This window comes from Cynoglossus semilaevis, chromosome 20 (assembly GCF_000523025.1).
Source record: "Cynoglossus semilaevis isolate Cse_v1.0 chromosome 20, Cse_v1.0, whole genome shotgun sequence".
Classification (NCBI taxonomy): domain Eukaryota; kingdom Metazoa; phylum Chordata; class Actinopteri; order Pleuronectiformes; family Cynoglossidae; genus Cynoglossus; species Cynoglossus semilaevis.
In genome coordinates, this window is record NC_024326.1 from 13,691,728 (window position 1) to 13,714,072 (window position 22,345).

The following is a 22,345-nucleotide window of genomic DNA, read 5'->3' on the forward strand; positions in this document are numbered from 1 at the left end:
ACTCACACACAAACCCAGTCCAGGCTCAGCATTATTCTGGTCTGAAACCAGAACTTTGAGGTCTGGACCACAATGGAGTTTGTGTCCAGGGTCCAGACCTGCCAAAACAAACTGAACCAGGGGGTAAATGGCTCGAGGTTTGGGTTGAAGTGGACGAAACAAAGTGAGTATGAACACACCCTTACACTGGAGGAGGAGGGGGGAGGTGAGGGAATCTGCTGATCAACATCAGTACCCTGTCAGGCTGGTTCAGCCACATATCTGACCTGACTTGACTTCTGTCCATTCACACCACACCTGACAGAGGCAGAGATTATCACTCTCCACCGTCACAGGTCTTCACTGACCCACATCCATCATGTCGTCAGTTGGTACCGGACTCCACTGGTACCAGAACGTGAACACAGTACCTGGACCAAGACCTTAGATCATTAGAGCCTCAGTAGATCCTACATCAGTGTCTGCAGCACAAGATGAACCCCAACGTTTGCCCTCGGTTTTGTCAACAAACAGGAAATATTCCGTTTGAAGTCTCAGAGGAGAAAAGAAACCAGAATAAGGTTAAAACTAAAGAAGGGGTTAAAAAAAAAAACACTTTTTCTTTCATGAAAACTCAGTTTAACCAGTTACCAAGTTGTAATTAGTCAATGACTGACATCAAAGCTGGGAGTGGGAGAGAGTCTGAATGAAGAGAAAAGAAAACACTTCATTTATTGACTTGATCTTCAGCTTCATTCACTTTGTTCTACATCGAATCAGTGAAGTTTGTTCGTTGATTTCATGAACACATTGATGAGATTTACACCTTCATCCCACACACAAGGAATAGAAGAAAAAAACAATCATGTCCTCACTGACAGATGTACAATTTATATATATATACACACACATATACATTTCAGAGGTACAGTACGCTGACATGATAGTGCACCTATGAACTCTAGCAAAGCAGAAACTTCCAAGTCAAGAGGAACTATTTGTTTAGGGCTGCACTAGCTGCAGGGTAAGAAAAAACACCCAGACCATGGAGCACAACAGTACTGGTATATTATATGGTAAACACCTCACCTGGTCACCTACAGTCAAGAATGTTTCTAACAAAGTCAGATTCCTGCAGAGGTTGGAATGTTTGTCACGCAGAACAGTTTCATCAGTAAAACGTTTGTGTTAAAACAACCACAACAACAATCAAAGCCAACAAAAGGATTTGTTTTGCCACCATGGTGACAGAACACAAGAGCAGGTTGTCGTCAACATACGGAACCACGAGCCTGTGGTGATGACATGTTTCTTATCACCACTAACATGACAAACAAAACGTAAAGACGATGGACTTGTGTTGGTGGTAAAGGAAGCTCTGTCTAAATAACTTTACAGAACTCTGCTTCAGTTTCAGTGACACAAAGACAAAGTCCAGCATAGAGAGGCTGAGTGAATGTGGTCTGGACTCTGTGGAGGAGAGTCATGGAGTCAGAGACTCTGTAGAAGGACAGAAGACCTGCTCTGTGGTCCAGGTACACTCCTACTCTGGAGGAGGAGGAACCAGGAACTGAGACTCGGGTCTTGTTACATTTGTGCCAAAATTCACAGCGGTGCTGGTTGCAGTCTAACGCCCAGGATTTGTCATTTAATCCAAATCTACATTCATCAGATTTTCCCACTCTGCTGATATTCTTGTATGTGACTGCAATACGAAGTCCTGCGTCACTGCCTCTCCACTCCACCTCCCAGTAACAACGTCCAGTCAGACTCTCTCTACTCAGGACCTGACAACAATCAGTGAATCTGTCTGGATGACGAGGATAAGAGTGATATTCCCACGTTGTTGTCACTTTTCTGTTTCCCTCAGATAATAACAGACGTCTGTTTGCTGTGTTTGGATCCAGTTTGATTTCCTGAGAATATTGTAAGAACTCAGCTCTGGTCTGTGGTTCTGGTCGTGGCAGTAGAACATCCACTTGGGTTACTTTTCGTATAACGTTTGTCCAGGTGTCAGTCAGAAGGTCCTGTAGTCGACCTCTGAACTTTATCACGGCCTCTGTCACTTCCTCAAAGTATCTCCGAGGACGGACGTTGATGCTGGATGAGTGTGGAGATGGTCTGAGTGCTGACAGTGAGGGACAGTTGAGGAGAAACTGGTTGTGATCCTGTGTGTGTGAGAGCTGCTTCAGTTCAGCCTCTTTCTGCTTCAGCTCAGTGATCTCCTGCTGCAGCTTCACCTCAACATCTCTGACCTCACGGACTTCTCTTTCCTGCGTCGATCTGATCTGCTGCTTCACATCAGAAGATCTTTTCTCCAGGAGACGGATCATCTCAGTGAAGATCTTCCCACTGTCCTCCACTGCTTTATCAGCAGAGACATTGACAGCCTCCACCTCCTGTTGAAGCTCCTTCAGATCTTTCTCTCTGTCCTGGACTCTCTGCTGGATTTCTTGTAGACTCAGCTCCACCTCTCTCTGTCTCTGTGTCCTCTCTGCTGCAGCTGTCACTGTGTCGTGACCCTTATGTTGATCCACAGAGCAGAGATAACAGATACACTGCTGATCGGTGCGACAGAACATCTTCATCACCTCATCATGAACAGAGCAGATGTTCTCCTGGAGGTTCTTGGAGGGCTCCACCAGCTTGTGTTTCTTAAATGGAGGTGATTGATAATGAGGCTGGAGGTGTTCTTCACAGTAAGAGGCCAAACAAACCAAACAGGACTTGACAGATTTCAGTTTCCTCCCAGTGCAGACATCACAGGCCACGTCTTCAGCTCCAGCATAGCAGTGATCAGCAGGAGCAGCTTGGAGTCTGGTCTTCTTCAGCTCCTCCACTAGATCTGTTAGTATGGTGTTCTTCCCAACGATGGGTCTTGGGTTGAAGACCTGCATACACTGAGGACAGCTGTAGATCTTCTTCTCATCTTCTTTGTTCCAGTGGGCTTTAATACAGTTCATGCAGTAGCTGTGTCCACAGAGTATAGTAACTGGATTCCTGAGTTGATCCAGACAGATCATACAGCAAAATCTTTCGAGGTCTAACGAATTTTGTTTCTGCTCCATTTCACCTCCTCAGAGAAACTGTGAAGCAGCTTAGAGCTCACTGCAAGAAGGACTGGAAAATTCACCAGCTTATGAGTCACTTACAAAGGGGGAGGAACCGGAGTGAGTAATGACTGGTAACCTGTTTTTGGGGCCTGGGTAACTGTGCTGGTTTGTTGCAGACAAAGACCAACACAAAAAAATGTCCTTCAACTCTAGGTGTGACACCACAGGGGAATGTGGCTAAAAAAACACATGTAACTGAGGCAAAAAGCACTTAGCTAAATGTATACATACATGTATACATGTATAGTAGAAACGTATTAAATTTGAAGGTTAAATGTCAGAAAGTAAATCTAATAAAAGTTTTGTTTCATTGTAACATTTTTGGGAAACCATGGAAGAGTGGTATGATATCTTTAGCCTTAAAGCATGAGGATCTCCAGTTCAATCCTTGGCTCTAGCTCGTGGTCTCCCAGGGTGAGTGAGTGTTTTGTTTTGTACTAAAGCTGGAGGAATTTGTCTTTTACAATGACTTTCTATGCTGTACTGTATTTCATCCATGTGCAATGCTGATTTATTTCTGTTACTTTTGAAACCAAAGGTTAAATAACTTTTTTCTCTCCATGTTTCAGATTATTAATTGAATAATGTATTCATTATTTTGTGTAATTAATGTAATATTAAGTTATTCACTGTAAACTCCTCGAAGGTGTGAATGTGAGTGTGAATGGTTGTCTGTCTGTATCCTGTGAGACCCTGTCATTGTCCCATGTTGTGTTGCACACATGCAGGTTAATACAAGTCTCCAAGTCAATGAAAAACCAGACTCTTGTCCAAGAAATTGAAGTTTGTGCCGATTCATACAAGAAGAATTCAAGTCTGACTGACAAGTCATCAGGACAACTGGTCTAATCTCTGTTAAGAAAACGTTGGTGTCACTCAGGCTAGTCATTTCAAAACTATGCATGAGATTCTTACCCCACCCAGCAGGCGGTGCCTGGGTTTAGACAACAGAACAAGCAGATGGGAGAGTTTGTTTGGGTAACACAGATCATCTGCTGTCAATCTTCAAATCAAACACCACACCTAACAACAGTCGTTCCTCAAACAACCACCACAACAGAAGAAGAAACGGTTGGACCAGGGCTGCAGGCAGCGCTGAGCCCCGAGAATCCTGGAGAACTTTGACCTTAGATACAACCAAGGCCAGGCATCATGGAACAACTCTGATAAACCAGCTCAGAAAAACTGAGCTGGTTTAGGCCCTAGAGCACCATCTGCTGGAGGGAGCATTGCTTTAGCGCCTCCAATTTATAATCTCACCTCACAAATGGCTAGAGCCCTTCTCCAGGAAAACTTGTCTTTATGGTTTATTGTAAGACATGTAGAGTTTCACTTTGAGAGGCCACTCATTCAACAAGAAAACTGCCACTAACAAAACCCACCTTTAGCCATCTTGTTGAGGACCATGTCGATCAGGACGTAGGTGCCAGATCTTCCTGAGCCATCACTGTATGGAGGAGGCAGGAGACATGGAGGGTGGGGGTGTTAGAAAGTCAACAACAGAACTCAAAATGTTTCTTTGGTATTTGTTTATTTAGACTAATTTTACTCTCAGGCTAAGTTGTAGCAATGGTGGCTAATATTTAGCTCTTTTTTGCTGCTCCACTAATGGACGTTCGGTGAAAATACTGACCTACAGTGGACGATGACGGGACAGGAGCGTCCACGGTAGCATTTGTTCACCTTCCTGTAAGAATTAATGAACAAACAGCGGTGTTAACCAGGTGACGACAACGACACGTGACATAAACTGGACCGAAGACTTTTTCACTGTCAAAATTAGTTTTTCCAACTGAACCAGAGGTTGAAACACTCTTTATCCCATCAGAAAAAACTAATAAGCAGCAGAACAGAACAACATAAGGAGCCACTAGAGCCGAGCGGAGGTTTGAACAGAGGAGTCAAAGTGGGCGGAGTCAGAGGGAAGACTGGTTGCGGAGTCACAGTCTCCAATGATCACTTTTGTGACTATGCAACTGGGTTCATATCACTAGCTGCAACGTCACAAAAATGACACTGGCAACTGCGAGTTAGTGAGCTGAAGGACAGGAGGGAAGGAAAGGAAGGAAGGAAGGAAGCAAAGGAAGCAGGGGCTGAGTCAATGACGAAGGAGGTTAAAAAAGAAAACAACAAAAACATGCCAACATGAGCACAAAGTAAAAAAAGAATAAAAACAAAAAGTTTTTTGACTTCTGATCTAACGTTCAGATCTTAAATATTTGACTGTCCCTAACTTTATCCTGACTTTAAACCATATTTTGGACTTTTTTTTTTATCAAAATATGTTGTAATGCCAAACTGAAGGTTTCTTAATACTAAATGTGGAACAAAACTATCATTTAATCTATGCGCCACACCACAGCTAATGTCCGTTAGCCAACCAACGGAGAGGGGTAGGTGGAACAGGCGTTGTACCTCCTGAAGGCTAGCTGGGACCTTTATCAACGTTGTGACTTCCTGTTGGCCTATTTTACCATTCCTCCTCTAAACATGTAGGCAGCAGCCTGACACAGCTACAGACCAGAAAATAGATCAAGTTTGTTGTTTCTACCTGCGGAAGTCCAGCAGCGTCCGACTGCTCTCAGGTACGTTGTGGTTAAGCCAGGTCAAGAAGTGGAACTGGGTGACGGTCCGCGTCTCGTTGGTCTGCATGTTCTTCAGGTAGAAGCTGCGGACCAGGAAGTCGTCGCACCAGATGTGCTCTGACACCAGGTTGACCTTTGTGGAAAAGAATGGACTCATGGGTCAGTTCATTAGGATGGAAGTAACCCCCGACAATCGGTTACTTCGTACCTCGTAGATGTGGTAAAGGTTGGATCCTTCATCTGGCCAGTAGTGGTAGCACTGTTTCAGGCCTCCCTCCACCAGAGGAGTCAACATGACGATGACCACACAGCCGTTCTCCCAAACCATCTGCAAAGACCAGCAAACGTTCATGGCCCAGCTCTTCAGTTAAAGATCAAATATATTTCTGTTTATTTTCTCGTAGTTTAAAAAATATCAACAACATTTAAATCACTGACTGTCTTTAAAACAAACTGGGAACAAAAGAGCTTGAACTTCACTTTTCTATTACAGAAATTAGTACCAGGAACTAGGTAGAGTACTAAGTACAGTGCATGTTCTTACTTGGTTGGTTGGTTAGTTAGTAGAAGTTGTTTTTTTTATGGTTGGTTAATGGATGGATTTATTGATTTGTAAGTTAGTCATTTATTTAGTTAGTTGAAGACATTTGTGTTCTTTGTTGTTTTTTCTTACCTGCCAGAAATCAGCTACAGTGGAGGGCAGCGGCCCCTGGGTGGCGATGTAGGCTGGGTTCCTGGGATCATGATCCATCTGTGGCACAGGAAATGACATCAGGTTGGAACATGTTGACACAGAAGCACAACAACCCAACACTGAGCACAGAAGGAAAAAGGGCCAAAAAAAAAAAAAAAACAGCATTAAATGAAGTGATGTTAGCTGTACGGTTAGCTGTACGGTTAGCTGTACGGTTAGCTGTACGGTTAGCTGTACGGTTAGCTGTATGGTTAGCATACCAAGGTGCTGAATTGTGAAAATGAGAGGTACAGTACTGACAATAGGACTGGCGTTGATGTAGTCAGAGTTCCCTTGGCTGTTCTCCACCTTCAGGGTGATTCTGGAATGATCATCTGGTAAAGGAAGGATGGAATGAAGTCTCCTCAGGAAATACACAAAACTAGCACACCCACAGGTTACTGTTAGCACATTTCCTACAACAGCAGACGAAAAAAAAACAACCTGTGAAAGGTCAGCCAGAACACAAAGAAAAAAAAAAGGTCAAACACATAATCAAATGCTAACCAAGAGATAGCTAGCCTTCACAAATAGGTAGGCGTATATGAGCTGAAAAGAGCAGATAACAGTTAGCTAAAAAAGTTAGCAGAAAACAGAGTTTGGGTGTAAATAGCTTTCTGTGTCTATGCACAAAAAGTGGTCAAAATAGCCTAAAAAAAATGACGTATGTTTCGTATTACATGATCTAGAACAATCTAAGATGACACCATGGAGAACCGTGGTTCTCTGTTCTAATCTGTTCAGATTGGACCGGGATATGAACCACGTTATTCGACTGTTGATCAAACGCTGTTCTATTCTGACACTACACTGTAACTGCCAATGGAGGAGGAAAAAAAAAACAGTTTTCCTTGATGAACACAAGAGGGAGCCTGAGTACCACCAGTGGTACACACAGCATAATTTGACAGGTAAATGTTCAGACCCTGCTCTCAGAAACACAGACAGTTCCTTACATGCCACCACCGCTGCAGATCGGTTCTTCTTGGCGTTGCCGTCCTTCAGGCCGACGGTGCAGGCGTTGGGTTCGGCCTGGTAAGCACACAGCGCCTCCCACTCCTTTTCCAGACGGTCCTTGTTCTTCAGGTGATCCTCCATGTAGGACTGCAGGAGAAGATGGAGGAAGGAGAGCACAGATTAAAACGGGATCAGCTCTGAGCCGGGCACTAAACAGTTCTAAACGGTGAACATTAGCAGGAACCCTGTACTGTGGCAGCGGTGGAGGAAGGAGCAGAAAGGAGGAGCTGAGCTCCCCTTAACGACTCCTCCTGTGATGAATGCTGACAGTAACAAAGGAGCTCCGTGGACATTCGTCAGAATTAGATCACGCACAAAAACAGCACTAATGGATTAAAATGAGTAATGTGGCAGTGGAGGCTCCGGTGTGACAGGATAATGTCCTGCTTTTATTATGGGATTTCATTAAACAAGAGAAGAACATCAATAATTCATTATAACAGGTGAAGTGCAGTCTGGGTAAAGTCACTGCATTTGATTAATGAGCAGAAGAAAAGCTGGGCTTCAGACAAACGTAAGGATGTAACGATACATGCAACTGAGTATAACGTACTGTAGCTCTAGATCAAACTGTGATCAAATCCAATGATCCTTTCTTTGTCAGGACTCTGTAAAAACCCCATCATCAACTGAAATAGTTATATTTGATATGTGAAGTGTCATGGTCTGACCAGTGACTTTTTCAGATGACTCAAATGAAATGAAAAGTGAAAAAAAAGAAAAACTGACCAGGATCATGTGACCAGTGGAGATGTCCATGTTGGAGTGAACGGGCTCCTCGCTCCAGGAGGAGACGCTGCTCCTGGCTGAAGGACTGAGAGCAGGAACTCCACCGCCATCGCTGAACTGAGAGGAAACGCTGTTGATTCTGGAAGAGACGGACTCTGGACGCTCAGATGGAGGTTTGACCGCCATTCGCTGACGACACAGTTCCTTCAGATATGCCGGAGGAAAGAGAGTTGAGGATGAAAATACATTCAGTGGGCTGTCCATGTCCTAGACGTTTATTATGAAGAAACAAGATCTGGTGGAGAATAAACGTCTACTTTTATATTCCTTTAAAGAATCTTTTTCATCAGTGTTTGTTAGATGTTACAGCTGTGTCACGTGATCACTTGGCCACAGTCAAACCACAAACGTGTATTTATACATATATATATACATATATACACACATACATATATATACATATATACACACACATATATACATATATACACATATATATACACATATATACACACATATACTGTATATACATATATATGTGTATACATATATGTGTATATATGTATACACATATACACATGTATATACAGTATATGTATACATACATACATACAAATACATATATACACACACATACACACATACATATATATGTGTATATATGTATACATATATACACATATATATGTATGTGTGTATGTGTGTGTATATATGTATTTGTATGTATGTATGTATACGGTGTGTGTGGTTCTGTATGTGCGTGTCTGGATTAACCATGTCTATGTCAGTTCTTAATTATTCTCTGTCATGCCCCCCCTCACCTGCAAATTGACATACTATTGACAACATCTATATCTTTATCTGCATCCACTGTATGAGATGCTGCCACCTAGTGACTGCAGGCTTGTAATTTTGTTCAAGCATTACAGCAGTGGTACACTGATGTCCAGCATGCCATATTCCATTATTTGAGCCACTATTTGAGAAGTACTGGTCTATGTGAAGTTTTAGTATTATAAAGGGTTTGTTTAATAAAATAGACCTCCGACCTGGTAGGTGGCAGTAGCATCTCCGCTGGTTTCCGTCCCCAGGTTGGTGAGCTTCTCCTTGATCTTGTGGTGGGAGCGGTGTCGGAGGCAGTAGACAACTGTGGAGGCCAGCAGCACGGCCACGATGCAGAGAATGGACACCACGGTGAGGACCAGGAACTTGGTGGACTCAGCATGACTGTATTTGGTTGGAATCTGCTTGATCTGCTTCCCCTTTAAGGACCGAGAAAAAAAAAAAAGCTGCTTTTTTCAGCTTTAGCTGAACTGAATAAAAACAGGATCTGAACAGGACGTGAACAAAAGTTATCATTATAATTACACCTGGTATAAGACATCAGTTTTACCACCGGTCAGCGGCGGTAAAACTGTTGACAAAACAGTATTTTGTCACGTAGCTTAAATATGGTAAAGGAACTTACAGTTAGCCTTGGAACAAGTGCTAGCCTTTAGCTAATTGATGTGTGTTAGCCATGAAAGAGGTGGAGGAGGAGAGGAAGGAGCAGGAGGAGAAGTTCATGGACGGATGGTGGAGGAATTTCTTCTCTCCTCACCCACCTGCACAAACATCTGCCTCACGTCATCACAGTGAAGAAGACTCGTAGTCCTCCCTTGTCTCCTCCTCTGCCTCCTTCACCTTGTCCTCCATAATTCCATTCAGCAACAAGCACCACAGCAAGAGCAGGGAGGAGGAAACGGAGAGAGAGGGAGTTCCATCTCTCCGTAGCATCTCCTTTCTTTCCTTTGAGGAGACTGGAATAATCCAATATAAGTATCCTCCTCCTCTTGCTCCTCCTTCACCTCCCCTCCTCCTCCTCCTGCTCATTTAACCATTCTTTTCATCTGAGGGTTTAAAGGAAAACTGTGATTGGGTCCCATTTCATGTCTGATACAACGGGAAAAAAAAGGATGTGAGGGAGAGAGAGAGAGGAGAGAGGGGGGGAGATCTCTTTGCTCCTTCAAACTCCTCCACCACAGAGGAAGGGTGGAGAGACGGCGTAGAGGCAGATAGCCCCTCCCCCTAGTTGCCATGGAGACAACTCCACATGTTGACGACAGAGGAAAGAAGAATCACAGGAATCAAATAAGGGAGAAAGGAGGCGGGATGGAAGGACTTAAAGAAGAACAGGAGGAAGGAGGAGCACAGGGGAGGACAGAAGAAAGGCTGGGAGAGGAGAAGGGAGAAGAAGAATGAAAATATAACATAATATGAAGGAGGGAGGGAGGGAGGGAAGGAAGGAAGGAAGGAAGGAAGAAAAAGGGATGAAAGAAATCGAGAAAGAACAGAAGGAAGGAAGGAGAGAAGGGTTGAAAACGGAATGTTCCTGGAGTTCTACATCCAGGAAGAAATCCCTGAACTTTGACCTGTTGTTTTTGTACTCACGTCTGCAACACCGGCCTCCAGGATTCTGAGTCTGGTTTCTTTCTCCAGATCAGCTTTCTGTTGAACTACACACACACACAAAGAAAGTTCAAAATGACCTGAGCTGTTTTCTATCAGGCGTTCATCCAGGGTATTTCAAGGTGTGTGTGTGTGTGTGTAACAGAGTACCCATACACTCTCACCCACTCTGACTCTCTCTCTCTCTCTCTCTCTCACCCTCACCCACACTCAGACGTCACTCAGGTGTGTGGAGAACCATCTCTACCTGCCACATTGGCCACATCCGCTGTGCTGACGTTCTGGCGGTTCTGGTTGACTCTGAAGGTGACGGCCGGGCTCACCACCCTGAACACCATCAACAAACAAACCACAACAAAAGCTTCAACATCAAATATTTAACTGCAGTTACAGGACTCTCCTCCGTTTGGCCCTTGTAGGAGGACGGCCGTGATTCTAATTTAAATCTGTCCATTTGTTCCATACAAACACATTTGACTTGATTAAAAGAGCACAGAGCTAATGTGGCTTAAAGGTAGCATACGCTTAGCAATAAAAGCTAAATACTCATCAAAATTAAAAAAGAAAATGGATGCCAAAAATTAAAACGTAGACAACGTTAGCCAAATATTTATTAATTTGCAAGAAGTTAGCAAAAACCTACAACTTTATTAAATATAGCAACATAAGCTCGAGGTTAGCCAAAACCTGTTCCACCTATGTGTTAGTGACATATGACGATTCTGTTGCCAACACTGGGTACTGACACCTCTGATGAATTATCAAGTCAGCTCCCCCTGCTGGGCTTTCACTGTGCTAACGACAACAGAAAGCCTCAGCTTCCTCCTGCTTCTCTGTGTCTGCGATCTGTCACTGTCCTCAGATCTGCCGCTGGCACGGCGAGAGAACAAAGAAGAAAAGAGTACGGACCACACGGGTCCAAAAACGCCATTTTGCTATGAGCGCTGGGGGGGTTGGAGGGAGTGAGAGGGGTGAGAGAAACCGACACAAATTCTCCCCAGAACAGAGTGAGAAATTTGGCAGAATTAGGAAAAATATCATGAAATTATTGCTCTTATTAATGTCAGTGTCAAGTGAAAACCTTTATTCTGAGGCAGAGACTAAAACATGTCCACACAACAGTCGGCTTTTTGTCAGTCAGATAAAGGACTAAAGTCAATGTCTACCGTCAGTCACTAATCACTGATTTTCTCCATGGACTTTGGTCCAGCTAGCTTGGCTCGACTCCCTTAGAGCAGGGTTAGGAGGCGGTCGATACTAAGGCCTAAAAACTGCAGCATACATACGAGAATTCAGCAACGTCAGTCATCTGGATCTTAGCTCGACGGGCCAGGATCTCCATCAGGTGGACGCCTTCATCGGTCTGGAGTCCACTGAGGGAGTGGGACAAGGTGGACGGGAGGTGGGTGAAAAAACACGAGAGGACAAGGTCAGCAGAGGAGTGAGAGAAGGAGGAGAACAAGGAGCAGGTATCTATTAACGACTGACATCCAGCTACTTTAGCTTTGCTCCTCACACCAAATATATACAGTATATATTAACATGTATTCCTCCACCATACAGACTGAAAATAATCTGGAATGTTCTGGGCTCTAGACCAAAGACTTGGTACTTACTCTGTGTCTATGATGACGTAGCCAAAGACGTCATCGTCAGCCTTCTTCCTGCCATCTTTGACGTCTAGTTCAAGCTCAGGAACTTGCATCGTCTTCTCACGTGGCTTGCCATACACGAGTGAAGCGGGAGGGGGCGCCACTTCCTTGATCCAGCCCTCGACTTCTGACACTTCTTCCACGGCCTGTGTGGCGTCCTTCTTTTGCACCACCACTCCAGCCTCAATGGTCTGGCTCTGGACGTTTTCCTGTCCCGCTACCTTTCCTGCGGACGTGTCCGTGAGATCAGCGTTCAGATTTCGTACTGATGGAGAAGCACCGTGCGATGGTTTGTCAAGATACGCCAGCAGCTTGGTGAGAAGGTTTCCTGCCCTATCCTAGAAAAACAGATAAACATGGAGGTGTGAAAGAGGTTTATTGGTACTTCACATCTGTGCTCCTTCAGTCCACTATGTGGCGCTGCATCAGTGTGACGAGCTCAGAATGTGGACAGAATGAGGGGGTACTCAGAAGCTACTGGCTAATAAGCTAATAATGATAACCTTTTACTGTGTTTAAACCACAGGAAGAAAAACAGTGTTACAGCAAATATATTTTTGATTCACCTTTTCTGTGTTTTGTGATTTAGGGGGCGCTACTAAGCTATTTTGAAAAAGACACCAAACCATTTAAAATCAGAGGGAGCAAACTGGAAACACAGTATAAAATATTTGCTTCCTCTTTTTGATGGTGGACATATTTGTTGTAGATAAGTTCTTCTCACCATTGTGTCCTTCACTTTCATCTCCTCACTTCCTGTGTGACGATCTGGAAGAACAAAGACATTCCATTGTTTTTCAGTGTCCTTCGTTCAGCAGCAGAACAAGACTCTGGGTAAAATCCTGCCCTGAAAACTCACACCATCTGAGCTTTTAATAAACATTTGTTTATTAGGTGAGGTTCCATGAGCTCAGGTCAAATGTTAGCATTAGATGCTGTCGTCTGAAACAGCTGAAAGAAGCTGTTAAAGAATTACCTTGAAGTGAAGCTGGTTCAATGGGGAAAATTCCCTGAGGTTTCAAGGATGGATCGTTCTTCAAAACCTTCTCTTTCTCTTCATCTGTAGAAGTGTCCGTCATTTCTTCTTTGGATTCTTCTTCTTCTTGCTGCTCACTCTGCAGATTTCTTGGTCCAGGTCCAGCCTGATTAGGTCTTGGGTTCAGTCTCTGGTCCTGGTCCACCACCTGCAGAGCATTGGCAATCAGGTTGGAGAGCTGATCCAGGTCTTGAGGTGTCAGATCATCCACGTCCACATGCTGCCTTCCAACGTTCTTCAAAACCTTCTGGATGAACCTCTCTGGAGAGAGAAAAGTCAGCTGTCAGTCAGGAGGAAAGAGTTCCTCAACTTTTCATTAGTTTGGCTTAAAAACATCCAACATAAACAGTCGTTGCTTATTGTTTATAATGATGTGATTAAATAAATGGTAGAGTGGAGGAGAAGGAGGAGGAGGAGTTGGTGTAGCAGTGACATACAAGGATATGAACAGATATTTCCTTCATCATAGAATCAGGACTGAAGTCTCAGCTCCTGGTTCCTCCTCCAGAGTAGGAGTGTGATCGCTCCTCTTCCTCCTCCTACTGTGATAGAACACAGTCAGCTCCAGTCTGACCTCATACTTCCTGGTCTGCAGTATGAGGGGAGGAGGAGCAATAGGAGGAGGAGCAATAGGAGGAGGAGCAATAGGAGGAGGAGCAATAGGAGGAGGAGCAATAGGAGGAGGAGCAATAGGAGGAGGAGCAATAGGAGGAGGAGCAATAGGAGGAGGAGCAATAGGAGGAGGAGCAATAGGAGGAGGAGCAATAGGAGGAGGAGCAATAGGAGGAGGAGCAATAGGAGGAGGAGCAATAGGAGGAGGAGCAATAGGAGGAGGAGCAATAGGAGGAGGAGCAATAGGAGGAGGAGCAATAGGAGGAGGAGCAATAGGAGGAGGAGCAATAGGAGGAGGAGCAATAGGAGGAGGAGCAATAGGAGGAGGAGCAATAGGAGGAGGAGCAATAGGAGGAGGAGCAATAGGAGGAGGAGCAATAGGAGGAGGAGCAATAGGAGGAGGAGCAATAGGAGGAGGAGCAATAGGAGGAGGAGCAATAGGAGGAGGAGCAATAGGAGGAGGAGCAATAGGAGGAGGAGCAATAGGAGGAGGAGCAATAGGAGGAGGAGCAATAGGAGGAGGAGCAATAGGAGGAGGAGCAATAGGAGGAGGAGCAATAGGAGGAGGAGCAATAGGAGGAGGAGCAATAGGAGGAGGAGCAATAGGAGGAGGAGCAATAGGAGGAGGAGCAATAGGAGGAGGAGCAATAGGAGGAGGAGCAATAGGAGGAGGAGCAATAGGAGGAGGAGCAATAGGAGGAGGAGCAATAGGAGGAGGAGCAATAGGAGGAGGAGCAATAGGAGGAGGAGCAATAGGAGGAGGAGCAATAGGAGGAGGAGCAATAGGAGGAGGAGCAATAGGAGGAGGAGCAATAGGAGGAGGAGCAATAGGAGGAGGAGCAATAGGAGGAGGAGCAATAGGAGGAGGAGCAATAGGAGGAGGAGCAATAGGAGGAGGAGCAATAGGAGGAGGAGCAATAGGAGGAGGAGCAATAGGAGGAGTATTTCCTTCATCATAGAATCAGGACTGAAGTCTCAGCTCCTGGTTCCTCCTCCAGAGTAGGAGTGTGATCGCTCCTCTTCCTCCTCCTACTGTGATAGAACACAGTCAGCTCCAGTCTGACCTCATACTTCCTGGTCTGCAGTATGAGGGGAGGAGGAGCAATAGGAGGAGGAGCAATAGGAGGAGGAGCAATAGGAGGAGGAGCAATAGGAGGAGGAGCAATAGGAGGAGGAGCAATAGGAGGAGGAGCAATAGGAGGAGGAGCAATAGGAGGAGGAGCAATAGGAGGAGGAGCAATAGGAGGAGGAGCAATAGGAGGAGGAGCAATAGGAGGAGGAGCAATAGGAGGAGGAGCAATAGGAGGAGGAGCAATAGGAGGAGGAGCAATAGGAGGAGGAGCAATAGGAGGAGGAGCAATAGGAGGAGGAGCAATAGGAGGAGGAGCAATAGGAGGAGGAGCAATAGGAGGAGGAGCAATAGGAGGAGGAGCAATAGGAGGAGGAGCAATAGGAGGAGGAGCAATAGGAGGAGGAGCAATAGGAGGAGGAGCAATAGGAGGAGGAGCAATAGGAGGAGGAGCAATAGGAGGAGGAGCAATAGGAGGAGGAGCAATAGGAGGAGGAGCAATAGGAGGAGGAGCAATAGGAGGAGGAGCAATAGGAGGAGGAGCAATAGGAGGAGGAGCAATAGGAGGAGGAGCAATAGGAGGAGGAGCAATAGGAGGAGGAGCAATAGGAGGAGGAGCAATAGGAGGAGGAGCAATAGGAGGAGGAGCAATAGGAGGAGGAGCAATAGGAGGAGGAGCAATAGGAGGAGGAGCAATAGGAGGAGGAGCAATAGGAGGAGGAGCAATAGGAGGAGGAGCAATAGGAGGAGGAGCAATAGGAGGAGGAGCAATAGGAGGAGGAGCAATAGGAGGAGGAGCAATAGGAGGAGGAGCAATAGGAGGAGGAGCAATAGGAGGAGGAGCAATAGGAGGAGGAGCAATAGGAGGAGGAGCAATAGGAGGAGGAGCAATAGGAGGAGGAGCAATAGGAGGAGGAGCAATAGGAGGAGGAGCAATAGGAGGAGGAGCAATAGGAGGAGGAGCAATAGGAGGAGGAGCAATAGGAGGAGGAGCAATAGGAGGAGGAGCAATAGGAGGAGGAGCAATAGGAGGAGGAGCAATAGGAGGAGGAGCAATAGGAGGAGGAGCAATAGGAGGAGGAGCAATAGGAGGAGGAGCAATAGGAGGAGGAGCAATAGGAGGAGGAGCAATAGGAGGAGGAGCAATAGGAGGAGGAGCAATAGGAGGAGGAGCAATAGGAGGAGGAGCAATAGGAGGAGGAGCAATAGGAGGAGGAGCAATAGGAGGAGGAGCAATAGGAGGAGGAGCAATAGGAGGAGGAGCAATAGGAGGAGGAGCAATAGGAGGAGGAGCAATAGGAGGAGGAGCAATAGGAGGAGGAGCAATAGGAGGAGGAGCAATAGGAGGAGGAGCAATAGGAGGAGGAGCAATAGGAGGAGGAGCAATAGGAGGAGGAGCAATAGGAGGAGGAGCAATAGGAGGAGGAGCAATAGGAGGAGGAGCAATAGGAGGAGGAGCAATAGGAGGAGGAGCAATAGGAGGAGGAGCAATAGGAGGAGGAGCAATAGGAGGAGGAGCAATAGGAGGAGGAGCAATAGGAGGAGGAGCAATAGGAGGAGGAGCAATAGGAGGAGGAGCAATAGGAGGAGGAGCAATAGGAGGAGGAGCAATAGGAGGAGGAGCAATAGGAGGAGGAGCAATAGGAGGAGGAGCAATAGGAGGAGGAGCAATAGGAGGAGGAGCAATAGGAGGAGGAGCAATAGGAGGAGGAGCAATAGGAGGAGGAGCAATAGGAGGAGGAGCAATAGGAGGAGGAGCAATAGGAGGAGGAGCAATAGGAGGAGGAGCAATAGGAGGAGGAGCAATAGGAGGAGGAGCAATAGGAGGAGGAGCAATAGGAGGAGGAGCAATAGGAGGAGGAGCAATAGGAGGAGGAGCAATAGGAGGAGGAGCAATAGGAGGAGGAGCAATAGGAGGAGGAGCAATAGGAGGAGGAGCAATAGGAGGAGGAGCAATAGGAGGAGGAGCAATAGGAGGAGGAGCAATAGGAGGAGGAGCAATAGGAGGAGGAGCAATAGGAGGAGGAGCAATAGGAGGAGGAGCAATAGGAGGAGGAGCAATAGGAGGAGGAGCAATAGGAGGAGGAGCAATAGGAGGAGGAGCAATAGGAGGAGGAGCAATAGGAGGAGGAGCAATAGGAGGAGGAGCAATAGGAGGAGGAGCAATAGGAGGAGGAGCAATAGGAGGAGGAGCAATAGGAGGAGGAGCAATAGGAGGAGGAGCAATAGGAGGAGGAGCAATAGGAGGAGGAGCAATAGGAGGAGGAGCAATAGGAGGAGGAGCAATAGGAGGAGGAGCAATAGGAGGAGGAGCAATAGGAGGAGGAGCAATAGGAGGAGGGTCACAGCATTAGAACAACAACGTACATAAATAGATGTTTCTAATCCTTTAATGATTCAATGATAGCCTGTATCATTGAATCCTAACCCTAGTCTTGATGACGGTCCTGCTCCGTCACAGTTTCAGTCTCAGTCTGTTTTTAGATCTTGATTTGTACGTAAGAACACCAGCACAGTGTCGTGGGGTGAAGACCCGTCTGCCGTCTGCCTGCCAACACGTTATTCTCTTTCCTCTGTTTGACTTGGTCTAAACAGGGGCCGAGGGAACAGGCAGAGTCTGCGTGACTAGAAGTCTCACCTCACTGAGGACATTGGTCCACAAAGACAACATGAGTGCAGTGTTCTTAGCAAATGTGGAGGACGCTATGTTAACAAAATGTATGTTTCCTTTTTTTTTTAGAAGAGGCTAGGGCCGGGCAATATCTGGATATTAAAATAATCTGGATGTTAAAATGACTAAACTGTACACGTGCCATAAGTTCACACATATTTCTCCTCGCCCTGTGTCCCTTCGTTTTGAAGATGACCAACATTTCCAAACGAGGTATTTGACAATGAGTGCAATGAAACAAAGCTTTTGGACCAATTACTGTAAAAACAACGGGTTTCCACCCAAACACCATAATGACTGTTCACAGAAAGGTAAAAAGATGGGAAGGACTTCTCCTTCCACTGCCTCAACATCACTCACTCACCATCGACAGATGTTAGCAGGTCTTTGCTTGAGGACCCTGCAGTCTCCATCTTCAGGACCCTGGACTTTGGACTCTCTGCTCTGTCACTGTGGGATGGCAGCAGCGGTGAAGAAGGGACTCCAAAGTCCTCCATGTTTCCTATAAGATACTGGAGAAGACCTCCCTTTGACTCTGGGGCTTGGAAATACCCAGGTCCATATCTGTACTGCTGCTGCAGGGGTTGGTGAGGTGAGGAGAAGCTCCGAGGAGGCCACCTCTGAGACAAGGACTGGGCCACTGGGTACTGAGGGTCAGGAGGAACGACCAATGAGAAAAAGTCAGGTAGAAAAAGAAAAAAAGAAAGAAAGAAAGAAGGTTTTTACTTTGACATTTTTCTTAAGATTTATTTGACCCTGGCAACAGATGACCACTGAAATATGATTGGACGTCAGCTCCAACATCCACATCCATCATGGACAATACAAAAATATACATGTGACAGTAGTAGTAGGTCAGACTGTGATCCTTCTGAACTTAGAACCACGGCTCAGTAACAACTGGTTTTGTGTGGACCAGAATCTCTCAGTTTATTCAGTCTGTTTTCCCGCTTGTTTCTTTCTCCCAAACCTGCCACCGGGGGCTCCACACGGTCCAACACAATTAAATGTGGTCCAAGCCTCCAGAAGATAAAAGAGCCTGAAGATGAAGTGAGTGGAACCCGTCACATGGAGAGTTATTGATTAGAGCCTTGAACTCCTGAACCTTGTGCTGGTTTTATGAGTATGGTAACGGTCGTGCTGAGAGGAACCATCAGTCAGGAGAGGAGTGACAACAGGCGAGCACAGTGTGACTCCCCGGTGGAGATGTCTCTGTGTGAGGCTTCTTAAATAACCCAGTACGTGTTAATGGGCACTTTTAACTTAGATGTGAAGTGTTGAAGTAAAAAACAGAGAAGATGGATTTTAGTGGAGACACGTATCTGGTGCTGTCTCACACACAGACCTCCCAGAGTCCTCTCACCTTGGCAACAGTCTTGTGTCCAGCAGCAGATGACATCGGAGGAATGAGGCCCAGACCTTGGAGGTACAGGTGGAGGTTCTTACCCAGCTCCACCTCCACTGGCTTCACACTCTGGTCCACAGCTTCAGCTGCAAGCCTGGGGTTTGACACCGTGAGGAAAGACACAGTTCTACATCACAGTTCTACACCACAGTTCTACATCACACAGCTCTGTGTTCACACCTGCTGACATCATCCAACCCAGGTTCTCTTGGCTGTGACCTGGAGGGAACTCTCCTCATTTTGGACAACTCCCTGGACAGAACCTGCTGTGTGGCCTCATCGTTCCAGGTCAGACCTTGAGACAGAGAAGCGGAGAACCATCAGAACCACAGCAGAACCTACACAGGGTCAATGTTCCCAAAGAAGGAGGAGGTGAGAAGGCCCAAGGAGGAAATCTTAGGCTGCTTACAGTTTTTACCTAGTTATGCAACTTACTCTACCACCCTCTTGTGGTCCTAAGCTGTAACAACATGTCAGTGTCACGTTGGCTCAGAGATTTCACAAAGAGATATTTTAAAGTACAGAAATTCTTTTAAAAAAAATGTGTATTTACTAAGTATGTCATTTTTTGGGGTGAAGTCCATATACTTCAACAACGGTGTCTGAAGGTGAAGTCTACAGTTTGGTTTAGTTATGATGGGATAGGAAGTTTCTTACAGCAGGACTGAACTGGTTTGACTATTTCAAGACAAATATGGTGATTCTTTATATTATTATAATTTTTCAGGAGGTAAGTAGCCCCGAGAGTGTTACCTCTGTTGGAGAGCTTTTCCAGCAGAATCCTAAATCTTTGCACCACAGACGGAGAGATATCGAAGGTGTCAACGTCCTTCAGTGGAAGAGAATTACACTGTCCAAACACACCATCTGTGGAGACAGAGACGAAAAGACCAAGAGTCACATATAAATCACACTCAACGTAAAAATATTAAAACAAGTAATAAAGCACACGCGCACACACACAGCGACGTTATAAATAATATCCTTACGTCTTTATGAAAAGCTTCACCAGAGCGGACGTTAATAGTTTAATTAACAGCCAGCCTGATCGTAGACTTCCATAGACTAGCTAACGTTGCTAATAATGCTATATGTATATATTTCAATCAAATGCAGAAATGTTTCCAGACAAATAAAATGTACATTTACTAGTCAAGAGAACTGTGGACGGTAGTGTGTCACAGTAGTTACACTAAACGTTTACAGTGTTAAATGGATAGAAACAGCGAAGCTAAAGAGGCGGGACAGAAATTTCTGGAAGGTTCCGGTATTCGAATCGGAAATTAGCAGAGGGTTAGCTGAGAAAATAGCTTAAAGGCGCTAAATCGTTGCTCTAAAAAGTACCTAAGATAAACCATACAAATTAACACAACAGTCGAGGTAAATACATTATTTAGAAAAGGTGGCAAAACATTCACTAAAAAATGCGGAAAGAAAAGCTAAAAATAACTAAATATTTCCCCGCAACATAAAGCCAAATGAGCCAGGTAGTTAGTGTAAGACCAAAATAGCTAAAAGGAATTGATAAAAGTCAGCAGAAAATTAACGAAATTAAGCAAAATATTGGAATATAATGGAAATAAATAGAATGGAATAGCGATAGCACGTATAGATTAGCAGTTAGCTCTTCTCATTTCAGCGTCATCATAGAGACCATCTCCCTGGCTAAGAGTGAACTTTTTTTCAAATTAGTTAAAAATTGTGAGGTACGACGGATAATTTGGGTCACATTAACAAGAGAGACGCAGAGAAATTGTTAATTTTTTTAGGATTTGTTTTTTTTTTTAAAAAATTCTCGTAAATTTGCGACTTTGACTATTCTCAAATATTTACGCTGGTTAATTTACGTATATTTTCTAGTACAATTTCGATATCATTCTCATAGATTTAGGTTCTTGAATGTACGTGTATTTTTCCCCCTTAAATTTTACTTTTTTTAAATTCCCAACGTGGCCCTAATACTCCGTGGTGGTGCGGCGCCTGAGCTAAAGTATATCCGTGGCTAGCTAATAAGGCTAACGCTCATTATTTCACGGAGGTTTTTTTTTCTTTTTATTCCTTGTTCCTCAAAAAAAAAAACCAAAAAAAACAAATACAAACAATGTCTCCATTAAAAGCTAAACTAAACTTATCCAAACATTAAAAGTGTCAAGTTGGGTCCGAACATCTTACCGTTGATACAGATCTCTGATGTTGAACACAGTTCACTGTCAAACAGACAACCTGCAGAAACACACACACACACCAACAATTAATTACTTGCTTTTGTTCAATATAGTCAATCATTTCATGAATAAAATAAACACTTAAAAGTAGGTCCCCACACACACACAAATATATGTTTCTAAATGTGTACGTGTATGTAAATAAACATAAATATGCAAATCTGTGCGTATTTGTTTTCTAAACGTATACGTAGTTACCTATATAGAACAATAAAATATTACATTAACATATATATATATATACACGTATATATACGTTCACTGACAGGTGGAGGCCAAATTTAACACATAAAATGTACAAAATACAGCGCCACAGAAGACTGCATTCACTCGGAAAACCGTTCCCTGGTACGTGTTCCGCCGTTCCACCAACAGAAAATGGCTGAGGAGGAAAACCAGTGACAGAATAACGAAAACAATTATTGTAAAAAAAAAATTTAAAAAAATACTCACCGACTCTCCTGTCAGCAGGCGCAGGAGGGAGGAGGAGCAGGAGGTGGAGGAGGTGGCAAGAAAACGACAAATCTTTCATGGTTGTTTGTTTTCCCACTTCGATTCCTGTCAAGGTTTAAACCGCCATTTCTCTCGGGGAGGTTTTAGCTCGTCCGCAGGCCGCTCCGGGTGCTCCTAACTCAGGTGGGGGAGCGAAGGAGAGCCAGGAGGTGACGAGGAGGATGGATGTAAGAGGCGAGAGGGATGCAGAGGCAGCAGGCAGGGCGTCACTGCTGGAGGAGGAGGAGCAGGAAGAAGAGGAGGAGGGGGCGAGGAGGACGGAGACATTTTCCGACAATACGCACACAGTTCCACATCGATTCCGGTCAGTCGTTTCAAAATACAGACTCTTTTAACGCACGTGTTTGACTTTTCAGAATTAAATACGTCATTGACGTTCTTAATTTCTCAGCACAAGTAGCAAAAAGTAGCGAGAGAGTGACCTGGCTTTTCAAAATAAAACACCTTACCGTTAAAAAGAGAAGGAAAGTTCTCACTTTAAAAACAAACTGTGTTTCATGAATTTGTTTTATATATTGTTTAGTTAATTGTAAAATATAACGTCAACAAAATTAATCT

At 44.8% G+C, this 22,345-nt stretch overlaps 2 protein-coding genes across 4 annotated transcripts; both read right to left on the bottom strand.

The window, feature by feature from the left end:
- Positions 1 to 1,346: 1,346 nt before the first annotated feature.
- On the bottom strand, positions 1,347 to 3,062 carry LOC103396747 (tripartite motif-containing protein 16-like). The gene has a single exon (XM_008334961.3). The coding sequence runs from the start codon at positions 3,045 to 3,047 to the stop codon at positions 1,362 to 1,364; it is 1,686 nt and encodes a 561-aa protein (XP_008333183.1). The 5' UTR covers positions 3,048 to 3,062; the 3' UTR covers positions 1,347 to 1,361.
- Positions 3,063 to 3,206: 144 nt separating this feature from the next.
- Positions 3,207 to 22,292, bottom strand: LOC103396748 (receptor-type tyrosine-protein phosphatase N2-like). 3 transcript variants are annotated; one of them, XM_008334962.3, is made up of 21 exons: positions 21,728 to 22,241; positions 21,222 to 21,272; positions 19,803 to 19,916; positions 19,230 to 19,344; positions 19,008 to 19,143; positions 18,009 to 18,291; positions 13,233 to 13,553; positions 12,981 to 13,024; positions 12,221 to 12,594; positions 11,891 to 11,977; positions 10,852 to 10,931; positions 10,587 to 10,651; positions 9,206 to 9,418; positions 8,157 to 8,360; positions 7,367 to 7,514; positions 6,672 to 6,745; positions 6,351 to 6,428; positions 5,886 to 6,005; positions 5,644 to 5,810; positions 4,726 to 4,779; positions 3,207 to 4,539 (listed from the first exon to the last, which is right to left on the bottom strand). In XM_008334962.3, exons 1-21 carry the CDS (start codon positions 21,804 to 21,806, stop codon positions 4,461 to 4,463), a joined length of 2,886 nt encoding a protein of 961 aa, XP_008333184.1. In that variant the 5' UTR covers positions 21,807 to 22,241; the 3' UTR covers positions 3,207 to 4,460. The 3 variants fall into 3 exon arrangements, with proteins under 3 accessions (XP_008333184.1, XP_008333185.1, XP_024922093.1); XM_008334963.3 differs by lacking the exons at positions 21,222 to 21,272; positions 21,728 to 22,241 and adding an exon at positions 20,039 to 21,104; XM_025066325.1 differs by lacking the exons at positions 3,207 to 4,539; positions 4,726 to 4,779; positions 5,644 to 5,810; ... (1 more) ...; positions 6,351 to 6,428; positions 6,672 to 6,745 and adding an exon at positions 6,755 to 6,826 and having other exon boundaries at positions 21,728 to 22,292.
- Positions 22,293 to 22,345: the final 53 nt, after the last annotated feature.